This window comes from Balaenoptera ricei, chromosome 7 (assembly GCF_028023285.1).
Source record: "Balaenoptera ricei isolate mBalRic1 chromosome 7, mBalRic1.hap2, whole genome shotgun sequence".
In the NCBI taxonomy this organism is placed as follows: Eukaryota; Metazoa; Chordata; class Mammalia; order Artiodactyla; family Balaenopteridae; genus Balaenoptera; species Balaenoptera ricei.
The window spans coordinates 115,376,358-115,391,381 of NC_082645.1; the positions used below are offsets into that span (position 1 = coordinate 115,376,358).

A 15,024-nucleotide genomic window follows, 5' to 3' on the forward strand; every position below is an offset into this window, starting at 1 on the left:
ACTGGATACAACCTAAATATTCTTTGAAAAGAGATTGGTTAAAAAATAAATCATGGAAAAATAAATAAATAAATAAATAAATCATGGTACCTCTATATACATCAAATAGAATGAGATAACTTTATGGGTACTGATATGGCATATATATGGGGGTAATGAAAAAAGCTAGGTGCAGAATAGGGTGTCAAGCTTATAATCATTTGTGTAAATAAAAATATGTATATACATATGAATGTGTACATATATGTTATGTATATACACATACATACGTGTGTGTGTGCATTAAAAAGCACGTGCCTCTGGAAGGATACAGAGGAAGCTGGCTGCCTGTGGAGGGAGGACCCCAAGTGGCTGGGGGACAGGGGGGATGGGGGATACTTTTCCTGGCCCAGCTTTTTATACACTTTGAATTTTGTATCATGAATATTATCAAGTCAAAAATTAACTTTAAAGAGCATGGTATAAAATACAACAGAATTCTATGAAGTCATGATAAAAAATAAGGTAGGTCTGTATGTGCTGATGTGAGATCCTCAAGATATATTAAATGAATAAAAACAAACAAAAAACAAAAGGTAAAAAACAGTGCATAGAATATGACCCCCTTTATGTAAACTTTGAAAAGGATACGCACATATTTACATTCAGCATACAAACAGGCATAATTTTTTTCTCGGAAGGATACACAAGGAAAAATAAGTTTATTGTGGCTCCTTCTGGAGAGAAAGATATGGGAGAAACTTCTGTTATCATTTTATAGCCTTCTACACTGTCAGAGTTTTCTAATCATAAGCAAATGATTATCTGAATGCTGGAATTCTGGGTCATTTTCATCTTTACATGTGTCCACATTAAAAACAAAAACAAAAACAAACTAATAAGTAATGGCTTTTCCAAGTGGTAATACACAGTGTCTATGGAAAAGCAGTGGTGTGAGCCCTCTCACAGACCCACGTTAGGACTGTAAACTTGGTACGACTCTTTGGGAAAACAATTTGGCTTGTTAATTCCATCTTTAGAATTGTCTTAAGAAGGATTTATATTTATTACTATTTATAAGAACAAAAAATTTAAAATAAGCTAAAATCTGAATAACAGGGATATAGGTGAATAAAAGTGTGGTAAGTCATATATTAGATATAATGATTGTTTCTGGATTTTATGGTCAGGTTAAAAAATAAAATATAAAAAGTAGGAAATAAAACTGTACATACAATTTGATTTTATAGGAAGAAAATATATAAAGATGTAAAATATGGTAGCTGTCTGATTGGTAGGATTTTGGGTAAGTACTCTATTCTCTTTATGATTGTATTTCCCCATTTTCACACAATGAGAACATATCATCCTTGCAATCATAAAATAGTAACTGTTATTTACAAAATGTCTGTTCAGGAGCAAAATCTTACCAGAGGAGGAAGTTTTCCTTCAATTAAAAGCAAAGTGTCTCCGGAACAGAGCATAAGCTCTTTCAGTGCTGCATCCTGGGAAAACAGAAAGTGAAAGTCTTTTTTGTCACTTATGACTTCTGAAAGGAACAAAGAGACCATTGTATCTTTTTTTAAAAACCCTATGCCTCTATTACCCTTTCAAGAAATAAGTAAATGAATAACAAAGCAGATATTGAAGAGATGGAAATAACCTAAAACCATAAAAAAGTATATCATTATGTATTAAAACTGTATAATTATGAACTGTAAAAGATTAAAGAAGGGAGATGGATGAGATAAGAAATGACAGATTAATTTACAGAAGATAAAATTTTAGTTAAGCCTAAAAGATGGGCTGGATTTGGGAAAGCCAGAGGAAACAAGAAGGAATTTCTCAAGGAAAGAAGAACACGGCGAAGTCAAGGTTAAGTCAAGAGTCAGCATGACTTGTTCTGGGGAAGAGCTAAGAGACTAGATTAATTAGAATGGGAGGTATCCGCTGGAGAGTAACGGGAAAGAAAACTGGGTTGGAAAGGTGGTCACAGGTCAAAGGGATGTGGAACAGAAAAAAAGGAGTTTTCAGTTGCTTTAAAAAGGCCACTCAAGATTTCTGCGAAGGGAGTTTTTAAAGATCAATCTAAGCTGCCACACCTGTGACATACTGAAGTGGGGAACACATGGGCTCAGGGAAGCCAGTTGTAGTAGCTTAGGTAAGAGGCAAAAAAACACAAAAAAACAAAAAAACAGGGCTTGAACCAGGAGGCCGGCAGTGGGAATGGTCAAGAAGGAGTGGAAAAACTGATTGAAGGCTGAGACCAAATATGACGGATGTAAGGTAAGTAGTGTAAGCCACACTTCAGGCTGAAAAAGATCAGGATGGGAAAGTCAAGCAGCAAATCTGGGAAGCGGAGCCAGTTCTGAGGGTAATGAGTTTGCTTTTAGATGAATTGTTTGATACTGATTTGGGAATTAATAAGAGGAGAAAATAAGGAAACCATTTGACTAGATATACTCTTTTGACATCCAAACTGTACGTCCTGAAGATTCTTTGAGGTTCACTTCTTACTCTAGGCAGTCAAATTCCTGGCCAGGACTCAAGAGGAGCCTCTCTGTATTATCCCCGACTGTTACACAGCAAGGACTGTTCTCCGGAAGGCCCTGCGTTAGATCAACCTCTGTTGATGTTCAATGCCAGTGTCTCACTGAACAGAAAGCAGGCGGATAAAGATGGGGGGAAAGGGGAGTGAGCACAATTGTCTAAGCTTTCTCACAGAGCTTTATTCTGGGTCTACTTCTAAGGCCATGGATTTGGACTGTAAGGTCTGATGCTGCTTGGAGCAACAATAAGATGATTAACCAACATGAAAAGATGCTCACATCACTAATTATCAGAGAAATGCAAATCAAAACTGCAGTGAGGTATCACCTCACACAAGTCAGAATGGCCATCACCAAAAAGTCTATAAGTGGGGCTTCCCTGGTGGCGCAGTGGCAGAGAATCTGCCTGCCAATGCAGAGGATACGGGTTCGAGCCCTGGTCTGGGAAGATCCCACATGCCGCGGAGCGACTAAGCCCGTGAGCCACAGCTACTGAGCCTGTGCGTCTGGAGCCTGTGCTCCGCAACAAGAGAGGCCGCGATAGTGAGAGGCCCGCGCACAGCGATGAAGAGTGGCCCCTGCTCGACGCAACTAGAGAAAGCCCTCGCAGAGAAACGAAGACCCAACACAGCCAAAAATAAATAAATAAATAAAAATAAGGAAAAAAAAAAAGTCTATAAGTAATAAATACTAGAGGGACTTCCCAGGTGGCACAGTGGTAAAGAATCTGCCTGCCAATGCAGGGGACACAGGTTCAATCCCTGGTCCGGGAAGATCCCACATGCCGTGGAGCAACTAAGCCCGTGCGCCACAACTACTGAGCCTGCGCTCTAGAGCCCGCGAGCCACAACTACTTAGCCCACGTGCGACAACTACTGAAGCCCACGTGCCTCAAGCCTGTGCTCCACAACAAGAGAAGCCACTGCAATGAGAAGCCTGCACACCACAATGAAGAGCAGCCCCCGCTCACCGCAACTAGAGAAAGCCCGCGCATCAATGAAGACCCAATGCAGCCAAAAATAAATAAATAAATTTATTTTAAAAAATAAAAAATAATAAATGCTGGAGAGGGTGTGGAGAAAAGGGAACCCTCTTGCGCTGTTGGTGGGAATGTAGATTGGTACAGCCACTATGGAGAACACTATGGAGGTTCCTTAAAAAACTAAAAATAGAGCTACCATATGATCCAGTGGTCCCACTCCTGGGCATATATCCGGAGAAAACGCTAATTTGAAAACATACATGCACCGCAATGTTCACAGTGGCATGATTTACAACAGCCAAGACATGGAAACAACCTAAATGCCCACTGACAGATGAATAGATAAAGAAGATGTGGTACATATATACAGTGGAATATTACTCAGCCATTAAAAAAAGGAAATAATGCCATTTGCAGTAACACAGATGGACCTAGAGATTGTCACACTAAGTGAAGTATGTCAAAGAAAGACAAATATCATATGATATGATATCACTTACACGTGGAATCTAAAAAAATGATACAAATGAACTTATTTACAAAACAGAAATAGACTCACAGACATAGAAAACAAACTTATGGTTACCAAAGGGGAAAGGGGGGGAGGGATAAATTAGGAGTTTGGGATTAACATATACACACTACTATATATAAAATAGAGATAACCAATAAGGACCTACTGTACAGCACAGGAAACTATACTCAAAATCTTATAATAATCTATAATGGAAAAGAATCTAAAATAGAATATATATACTTAACTGAATCTCTGTGCTGTACACCTGAAACTAACACAACATCGTAAATCAACTACACTTCAATAAAAATTTTTTAAAAGAAGAAGAAGAAGAAAAAAGAAGATTAACCAGATTGCAACCATCCTGTGATAACACTGCTCCTAAGTCTACCCTAAGAGTCTGGGCTGGATTTAGAGATGCAGTTTGAATCAGAGGCTAAGTGATTGGTTGGTAAGATGAATTCTGCCATCATTAACTCACAGAGAAACTCTCAGATTAAAATATTCAGGTTTCAAACTTCAGAGTGTATCTTCAAATTCTTTCACTGGTTCAAATGTCTTTTGTTCTCTGTAGTTCTCTGCCTGTTAATGAAGAACTACTACTAGAGACATATTCTCTTATCAAAAGAGGACTCAATACAGATGTTAGATATGTTCCCACTTAGCTGAAACTTTCCCTCTGACTCTATGAAAAAACTTCAATAAGGAAAAAGTAGACCCACACCTGGATTTGTATATCCTAAAAAAAAAGTAAAGCTTTCTCTAGAATTTATTCACATGAGTAGGGTGGTATCCTTATGAAAATACAAAATAAACACAATCACTTTACAAACGAAATGTACAGAAATAATCTTACTTCTTCACATAAGGCCTCCCCAGCTTCATAGCACCAATCCATTTTTCGTAAATGCCATGCGTCTCCTATGAAGGAATCAAAATCAGATGAAAAAGAATTCAGAACAATATGTTTTAAGAATTTGTCAGGAATGACCCTTCTGGATAAATGAGTATCAAATGGGATATGATCTAATAAGTATTAATTTTTAAAGTAAATTATCTCTTCCAGGGCCTGAAAAAAATTAAGTCGTTGCCCGAACTTGGTTAATTTTCTCTCTATTCCACCAAGAACTGTATACCTGCAAATAAAAATAAGACTTGGTACTAGTACGCAACATCTACCTACCTTTATTATTTACAAGTACACACGCATCCACATCACACGTTAAGCATAGACAGATGTACGTACATAAGCACAGAATCCCTCCTAAAATCACGAAGTTGAGTTCTATTTCACTGTCTTAGACGAAAATACACGCTAGCATTGCTCAGCAACTGACAAAATGTACAGCAAACCTGTCCTATCCAATCAGCAGCGATCTAACGAAAGCGTGCCCTTGTGGCACAGTGCTTCAATGTAGTTGGTACAAATGAACACTTATGAAGGTTAATCAGTTTTTCAGCATGCTTGCTACACACGACATGGGGAGAGAATCAATCTTTTTCGGGGAGAGGGAACTGAGCAAAAGTTGAAAATCCTGATGGTTAAAAAACGAGCAATGTTTTATAACAGTCAACTCCCCCACCCACCGAAAGAAGCTACAGATGAAGGAAGAAACATAGACCTCACATTTATCCCGCACAGGCCACAGGTTTTGAATCCCAATACTGTTCTTTGTAGACCCTCTTTTGTCATCGGTTCTAGTTTTAAATGCAGTGAGATTTATATCGATATTTAACTTAATCTAAGTTTGTTTTAAAAAAGCCCCAGTAAGTTAAGAGTTAACACCATTACTTCTTAGCACAGCATGGTAGAAAGGAATCAGAGTTCTGAAATCAGAGCCACTTAGCTACTTGCTCTGTAACACTGGGTAAGTCGTTTAACCATTTTCAGCATCTATAAAGTGGGAACGGGGGATGATCCCTGCATGGGAGGACTACTGTCGAGATGACCTGAGGCACCGCACAGAAACTCCTAGAAGTTGAGCAAGTGAATGTCCCTGCCAGATAACGGAGCCCCGCGCTTCCACTCTGGGGGAGAGAATGGCAAGCACTCACTCCAATGAAAGCAGTGTGATGTCTCCTCAAGCTCGCTCCCGTGGTTCCATCTGGGTAGCCACTTCAGGATACCCTGGGTTTATTTTTTCATTCATATTACATTCCCTAATCTATACACAGAAATACTGGCATGAAACACAATGCACTGAAATTCTGAATCCGTGAGGTTAAAAAAAGAAATTCAGCAAAATATCTAGGAAATTCCAGAGGGTCTAAATCTTAACTGTATCTCTTTTGTACCTTTGTTGTTTCCTATCTAGGCTCTCTTTCCTTAGAAGCAGGCTAACCTACAACTAGTTTTCTTTTAGCCTGCAAACAAGAACCAGGAGAATTATGTACGTATAGAAATGTAAAGCATAACTGACAACCCCGGAGAAAAAAAAAGTTTGAAAACTTTTCATTAGGCTTATAGAAAATTTATTATAAGTAAAGGATGTGGATAAACTTACGTATCATCATGTTCTGTAACTTACCTGATAGGCCAGATTTCTCCAGCATTACCTTTAAACACTGTAAGAAAAAAAAAACTATGTTCATTAGTTGTTCTATATCTGAGTTACAGTATTGCGAGAAACACCCTGGGCCTATCTGAGTCTGATTATACTTAGTAATTCTCAAATAGATAAAGATACACACGGTGCAGTGATTAAGTAAGCGCTTCTTAAGGGTTAGGTGGTGCCAGTTCAGCAGGGAAAACCAGTTTCCGGTGTTCACAACCAGGTCTATCTAAAAGTTCCTCCACTTCCAGGACTGTGGTATGATTCGTTTCTTATGAGGACTAACAGTGTATTTTTGACCAGATGTGATTAATTAGGCTGATTTCACAGAACTCTGACTCCTATAGAAGGAGATTAGCTTTTATTTATCATCTAAGAAACAACTGGTCATACATCCACTCATGAGGGAAGAACTATGCATACTGTGAGCTCATGGCACAATTCAATAAACGAGACACGATTAACAGACGTTTAAACAAAACAAAAATAGTCATAAAAAACTCCCAACTTCTTGAGGGGAAAAACATTCTTAAATAAATTTAGGGCAAAGGAGTATGTAAAATTTCATTTATACCATAATAGAGCAGAAGGGAGTAGTACAAAGGATGATCACTGCTGCCCTGCTTGGATTAGGAGAAAAATGGTAAACAATCCAGACATCCCTGGATTAACAGGGGAACATTTAAATAAACTATGAGAGGTCTTAAAACAATTAAAAGGATAAAAGAGATTTATATTTACTGGTCTTAAAAGATCTTTAAAATATTTTAAGTGAAACAAAGTTCTGGGATCCCATTTATGATTTTAAAAAAAACCATGCAAGTCAAGCTCTTACTTCTACACGTACATACATACCCACACATTGGTACACACACAGCAAAGGTACAGAAGGATACACTCTACTGATGTGGATAAGATTATACTGTCCAATGACAACAGTGACTTCTGGCGAAGGGACAAGAATAGGGTGGTGACCAAGGGGGATGTTTAGTCCCCCCAAAGTTTAAAAAATAAGACTAAATCCACAATTACTTGTCTGATTAAAAATAAAAGAGACTCTAGAACTAAAGATTGTTTAGAAAACGACAACAATGACAACACAGTATGTTAAAACAGGGAACGGGACCAAAGCCATATTCAAAGCAAAGTGCAGTCTCAAAGGCCTCCATTATTTAAGAAAAACAAGCAATTGAGCATTCAACCTAACTGTGTTCCAGACAGAGGAAACTGCCAGTGTAAAGGCCTGTTTGAGGAACAGCATAGTGACCAACGTGACTGGAGTAGAGCGAGAGAGAGTAATAGTTAGACATCTTTTTTTTTTTTTTTTTTAAAGATACCAAAGGGCCAGATCACACAGGGCCTTGCAAGGTCACTCAGGGGCTCCCCCCCTCACCCCGAGTGAGATGGGAAAGCAGAGCAGGGTTGTGTGCAGAGGACTGACTGATCTTACACTTTAAAGCATTACTCCACTTCTTTGTAAGAACACACCCTGGGAGGTGTCAGGCTGGAAGGAAGGAGATCGGTTAGGAAGCTGCTGGAATAATTCAGATGAGAGGTGAAGGGATGACAGCAGTGGAGGGAATAAGATGTGATCAGATCCCAGGTAAATCTTGACGGCAGAACCAAAACGATTTCCTGAAACACTGGTTATGAAGTAAGAAAGAAAAGAATCAAAGATGATTTCAAGGTTTTTGGCCTAAGCAAGCAGAAAATGGAGCCACCGTAATAGAAAAGGGAAATGTGAGTGAAGTATGTTTGAGAGAGATCAGGAGCTCTGCTGTGGGTGTGCTATAATTTCGGATGACAATCAGACAACCAAAGAGTAGCTGGACATATGAATATGGCGTCTACAACTTGAGCACGAGGTGCTCACAAGGCAGAGAGAAGAGGAAGCACAGACTGAGAACGGGTAGGCCTGAGAGGTGGGAGGAAAACCTAAAGAGCTGCGGTCTTCTCAAAGCAAGTGACAAAAGTCATCAAGTATGTCACCGCTGCTGAAAGAGCAAGTAAGATGAAGACCGAGAACTGCTCACCGGACACAGCAACATGGAGGCCACTGACAGCCTTGAGAGAGCAGCTTCAGCTGGGGGAAGGGGGGTGGGTGGGCACAGGGAATGAATCTGCCTGCAGTGGGTTCAGGATAGAACAGAAGAAAGACATGCACATCGCACCTTTGAAAAGTTTTGTGGTTTCCGTTCTTTGAAACGAAAAAACACTAAAGTTACCCAAGGCCACATCCCAGGCACAAAATGACTAACCATCTTTTCCTCTAAGTAACTGCTGCCTTTCCAATGATATCTCTAGTCCCTCTTCACACTTCCAACCTACAAACATAAATAAGATACTGAATTGCCCCCCAATTCTTGATAGCATCCAATCCAAGATTAGCCCTTATCCCTCCTTAGAATCATCTAGCACAAGTCCAAACCTTATCAGGGACACTCTAATGTCTGATTCCTATGATATGTATCGCTTGCTGGCAGTAAGTCAATAATAAACCTTTTTTTAAAGCTAAAAAAACCCCCAAACAAAAAATGTATTAAAGTTAAAAGGCAAATGAAAACCTGGGAAAATATTTACAGCTTGTAACAAAGGGTAAAAAAGTATTTTATTTAAAAAATGTTTGGGGACTTCCCTGGTGGTGCAGTGGTTAAGAATCCACCTGCCCATGCAGGGGACACAGGTTCAAGCCCTGGGCCGGGAAGATCGCACATGTCGCGGAGCAACCAAGCCCGTGCGCCACAGCTACTGAGCCTGTGCTCTAGAGCCCTCAAGCCACAACTACTGAAGCCCATGTGCCTAGAGCCCATGTTCCATAATAAGAGAAGCCACTGCAATGAGAAGCCTGCACACCATAACGAAGAGTAGCCCCCACTCGCCACAACTAGAGAAAGCCCGTGTGCAGCAACAAAGACCCAACGCAGCCAAAAATAAATAAAAATAAATTTATTAAAAAATTTTTAAAAATCGTTTTATCATGCAAAATTTCAAACACATGCAGAAGCCAGTAAAATGAACCCTCCAGTATCCATTGCCAGTCTCAACTCCTGCTGTGGCCAGTCTTGTCAATACCCCACCCACTCCCCCTGACTTGCTCCTCACATTCTTTTGAAGCAAATGTCAGGTATCATTTCATTTATTGATATTCAGTACTCAGCTCTAAAAGATGAAGATTCTTTTAAAAAACGTAACTCTTAAGTAATTATAATATCTAAAAAAATTAAGAATTCCTAAATAACAAATATTCCGTCAGTGTTCAAATTTCCTTACTTTCTCTTAAACTGTTACTACAGTTCTTTCGGTTTGAATCAAGGGCCACATAAATTCCATACATTGCACCCACCTGCTATTTCTCCTAAGTCTCCTTTAACCTACAGGCTGTCTCACACTGCAGTTGATTTCCTGAAGAGGAGGAGTTTCCCACTTCAGGACAGTGCTTACTGCAGGCCTGTGGTGCACGTAACAGGTTCCTCTGTCCCCTGCACTTCTTATAAACTGGTACTCAGACCTAGAGGTTTGATCGGACTCAGGTCCAGTTTTTTTTTCTTTTGGCAAGAAGAGCACGGGTATTGTTTTGAACTTCTAAATGTCTGGGTGTTGCTCTTTTGGAGCTGTTAGCAGTTTATCAGAATCCTTGTTTAGATCCATTAATTCATTAGGAGTTGAAAAACAGTGATAGTCTAAAATTCCTTCTTCATTTTGTTAGCTGGGATATGTCTATTAAAAAAATCTTCTCATTATCTATTTGGTTGATGTGAGGTATAGTTTGCAAAGAAAAAGATAAATGCTTGATTCTTTCATTTATGGTTCCCTAGCATCCACTATAGGTAAGCAATGAATAGCATAGTTTTTAGGATCACTGTGAACTCATGGATTTTATGTATGTGTGAATCAATTTTCATTATTAATCCCACTGAGGTTCAAACTCTTATCTTCAGGTTGGCTCCCGACTCTCTTTGCTGATCCCAGAGGTCTTTGCCAGCTATACTGTTTTGTGTCCTGATAAGATGTTCCAGGCTCATCATACACTTTCCTGACCTAGATACAGAACCAGCCATTACTCCGAGAAGCCCTAGTTCCTCTAGGAAATGGTATTTAGTGACCACAACCTGAATGCTGGGGTGCTTGCTACTACCAGGTTGATCACTGTTTCTATAAGCCATTTCAGGGGACAGAGCTAGAAAAATAATTTTTTAAAGAAAAAATATATCAGGTTCATTCTGACTCTTCTAATTCAAATTCAGGAGCACAAGGACTTCCCTGGTGGTCCAGTGGGTAAGACTCTGTGCTCCCAATGCAGGGGGCCCGGGTTCGATCCCTGGCCAGGGAACTAAGATACCACATGCCATGGGGCAACTAAGCCTGCATGCTCTAGACCCTGCATGCTGCAACGAAGTGCCTGCGTGCTGCAACTACGACCCAACGTAACCAAATGAATAAATAAATAAATAGAATCCACCACAGGGCAGACAGAAGAAGCAAGAAAAACTACAATCCTGCAGCCTGTGGAACAAAAACCACATTCACAGAGAGATAGACAAGATGAAAAGGCAGAGGGCTATGTACCAGATGAAGGAACAAGATAAAACCCCAGAAAAACAACTAAATGAAGTGGAGATAGGCAACCTTCCAGAAAAGAATTCAGAATAATGATAGTGAAGATGATCCAGGACCTCGGAAAAAGAATGGAGGCAAAGATCAAGAAGATGCAACAAATGTTTAACAAAGACCTAGAAGAATTAAAGAACAAACAAACAGAGATGAACAATACAATAACTGAAATGAAAAATACACTAGAAGGAATCAGTAGCAGAATAACTGAGGCAGAAGAACGGATAAGTGACCTGGAAGACAGAATGGTGGAATTCACTGCTGCAGAACACAATAAAGAAAAAAGAATGAAAAGAAATGAAGACAGCCTAAGAGACTTCTGGGACAACATTATATGCAACAACGTTCGCATTATAGGGGTCCTAGAAGGAGAAGAGAGAGAGAAAGGACCAGAGAAAATAGTTGAAGAGATTATAGTTGAAAATTTCCCTAACATGGGAAAGGAAAGAGCCACCCAAGTCCAGGAAGCGCAGAGAGTCCCATACAGGATAAACCCAAGGAGAAACATGCTGACACACATAGTAATCAAACTGACAAAAATTAAAGACAAAGAAAAATTATTGAAAGCAGCAAGGGAAAAACGACAAATAACATACAAGGGAACTCCCATAAGGTGAACCGCTGATTTCTCAGCAGGAACTCTATAAGCCAGAAGGGAGTGGCATGACATATTTAAAGTGATGAAAGGGAAGAACCTACAACCAAGATTACTCTACCCAGCAAGGATCTCAGATTCGATGGAGAAATCAAAAGCTTTACAGACAAGCAAAAGCTAAGAGAATTCAGCACCACCAAACCAGGTCTACAACAAATGCTAAAGGAACTTCTCTAAGTGGGAAACACAAGAGAAGAAAAGGACCTACAAAACCAAACCCCAAACAATTATGAAAATGGTAACAGGAACATACATATCGATAATTACCTTAAACGTAAATGGATTAAATGCTCCAACCAAAAGACACAGGTTTGCTGAACGGATACAAAAACAAGACCCATCTATATGCGGTCTACAAGAGACCCACTTCAGACCTAGGGACACATACAGACTGAAAGTGAGGGGATGGAAAAAGATATTCCATGCAAATGGAAATCAGAAGAAAGCTGGAGTAGCAATACTCATATCAAATAAACTAGACTTTAAAATAAAGAATGTTACAAGAGACATATCAGATAAAATGGACTTTAAAATAAAGAATGTTACAAGAGACAAGGAAGGACACTACATAATGATCAAGGGATCAATCCAAGAAGAAGATATAACAATTGTAAATATATATGCACCCAACATAGAAGCACCTCAATACATAAGGCAACTGCTAACAGCTATAAAAGAGGAAATCGACAGTAACACAATAATAGTGGGGGACATTAACACCTCACTTACACCAATGGACAGATCATCCAAACAGAAAATTAAAAAGGAAACACAAGCTTTAAATGTCACAATAGACCAGATAGATTTAATTGATATTTATAGGACATTCCATTCAAAAACAGCAGATTACACTTTCTTCTCAAGTGCACAAGGAACATTCTCCAGGATAGATAACATCTTGGGTCACAAATCAAGCCTCAGTAAATTTAAGAAAATTGAAATCATATCCAGCATCTTTTCTGACCACAACGCTATGAGATTAGTAATGAATTACAGGGAAAAAAACGTAAAAAACACAAACACATGGAGGCTAAACAATACGTTACTAAATAACCAAGAGATCACTGAAGAAATCAAAGAGGAAATCAAAAAATACCTAGAGACAAATGACAATGAAAACACGACGATCCAAAACCTATGGGATCCAGCAAAAGCAGTTCTAAGAGGGAAGTTTATAGCAATGCAAGCCTACCTCAAGAAACAAGAAAAATCTCAAATAAACAATCTAAACTTACAACTAAAGGAACTAGAGAAAGAAGAACAAACAAAACCCAAAGTTAGCAAAAGGAACAAAATCATAACGATCAGAGCGGAAATAAATGAAATAGAAACAAAGAAAACAGTTGCAAAGATCAATAAAACTAAAAGCTGGTTCTCTGAGAAGATAAACAAAATTGATAAACCATTAGCCAAACTCATCAAGAAAAGGAGGGAGAGGACTCAAATCAATAAAATAGAAATGAAAAAGGAGAAGTTACAACAGACACTGCAGAAATACACAGCATCCTAAGAGACTACTACAAGCAACTCGATGGCAATAAAATGGACAACCTGGAAGAAATGGACAAATTCTTAGAAAGGTATAACCTTCCAAGACTGAACCAGGAAGAAACAGAAAACATGAACAGACCAATCACAAGTAATGAAATTGACACTGTGATTAAAAATCTTCCAACAAACGAAAGTCCAGGACCAGAAGACTTCACAGGTGAATTCTATCAAATATTTAGAGAAGAGCTAACACCCATCCTTCTCAAACTCTTCCAAAAAACTGCAGAGGAAAGAACACTCCCAAACTCATTCTATGAGGCCACCATCACCCTGATACCAAAACCAGACAAAGATACTACAAAAAAAGAAAATTACAGACCAGTATCACTGATGAATAGAAATGCAAAAATCCTCAACAAAATACTAGCAAACAGAATCCAACAACACATTAAAAGGATTATACACCATGATCAAATGGGATTTATCCAGGGGACACAAGGATTCTTCAATATATGCAAATCAATCAACGGGATACACCATATTAACAAACTGAAGGAGAAAAACCATATGATCATCTCAATAGATGCAGAAAAAGCTTCTGACAAAATTCAACACAACTTATGATAAAAACTCTCCAGAAAGTGGGCATAGAGGGAACCTACCTCAACATAATAAAGGCCATATATGACAAACCCACAGCAAACATCATTCTCAATGGTGAAAAACTGAAAGCATTTCCTCTAAGATCAGGAACAAGACAAGGACGTCCACTCTCACCACTATTATTCAACAGTTTTGGAAGTCCTAGCCACTGCAATCAGAAAAGAAAAAGAAATAAAAGGAATACAAATTGGAAAAGAACTAAAACTGTCACTGTTTGCAGATGACATGATACTATACATAGAGAATCCTAAAGATGCCACCAGAAAACTACTAGAGCTAATCAATGAATCTGGTAAAGGTGCAGGATACAAAATTAATGCACAGAAATCTCTTGCATTCCTATACACTAGTGATGAAAAATCTGAAAGAGCAATTAAGGAAACACTCCCATTTTCCACTGCAACAAAAAGAATAAAATACCTAAGAATAAACCTACCGAGGGAGACAAAAGACCAGTATGCAGAAAACTATAAGACACTGATGAAAGAAATTAAAGATGATACAAACAAATGGAGAGATATACCATGTTCTTGGATTGGAAGAATCAATACTGTGAAAATGACTACATTACCCAAAGCAATCTACAGATCCAATGCAATCCCTATCAAATTACCAATGGCATTTTTTACAGAACTACAACAAAAAATCTTAAAATATGTATGGAGAAAAAAAGACCCCGAAGAGCCAAAGCAGTCTTGAGGGAAAAAAACGGAGCTGGAGGAATCAGACTCCCTGACTTCAGACTATACTACAAAGCTACAGTAATCAAGACACTGGCACAAAAACAGAAATAAAGATCAATGGAACAGGACAGAAAGCCCAGAGATAAACCCACACACCTATGGTCAACTAATCTATGACAAAGGATGCAAGGATATACAATGGAGAAAAGACAGTCTCTTCAATAAGTGGTGCTGGGAAAACTGGACAGCTACATGTAAAAGAATGAAATTAGAACACTCCCTAACACCATACACAAAAATAAACTCAAAATGGATTAGAGACCTAAATGTAAGACCGGACAC

General features: G+C 38.7%; 1 protein-coding gene across 9 annotated transcripts in view; it reads right to left on the reverse strand.

The window, feature by feature from the left end:
* The window catches only part of USP40 (ubiquitin specific peptidase 40), a 93,932-nt gene that overhangs the window by 19,301 nt on the left and 59,607 nt on the right, over positions 1-15,024 (reverse strand). For all 9 annotated transcript variants that reach the window (XM_059928963.1, XM_059928968.1, XM_059928966.1 and 6 more), the window contains 3 exons: positions 6,556-6,592; positions 4,884-4,948; positions 1,410-1,484 (listed from right to left, as the gene is read on the reverse strand). In XM_059928963.1, coding sequence (XP_059784946.1) covers positions 1,410-1,484; positions 4,884-4,948; positions 6,556-6,592 — 177 coding nt within the window. The remainder of the gene's footprint in view (positions 1-1,409; positions 1,485-4,883; positions 4,949-6,555; positions 6,593-15,024) is intronic.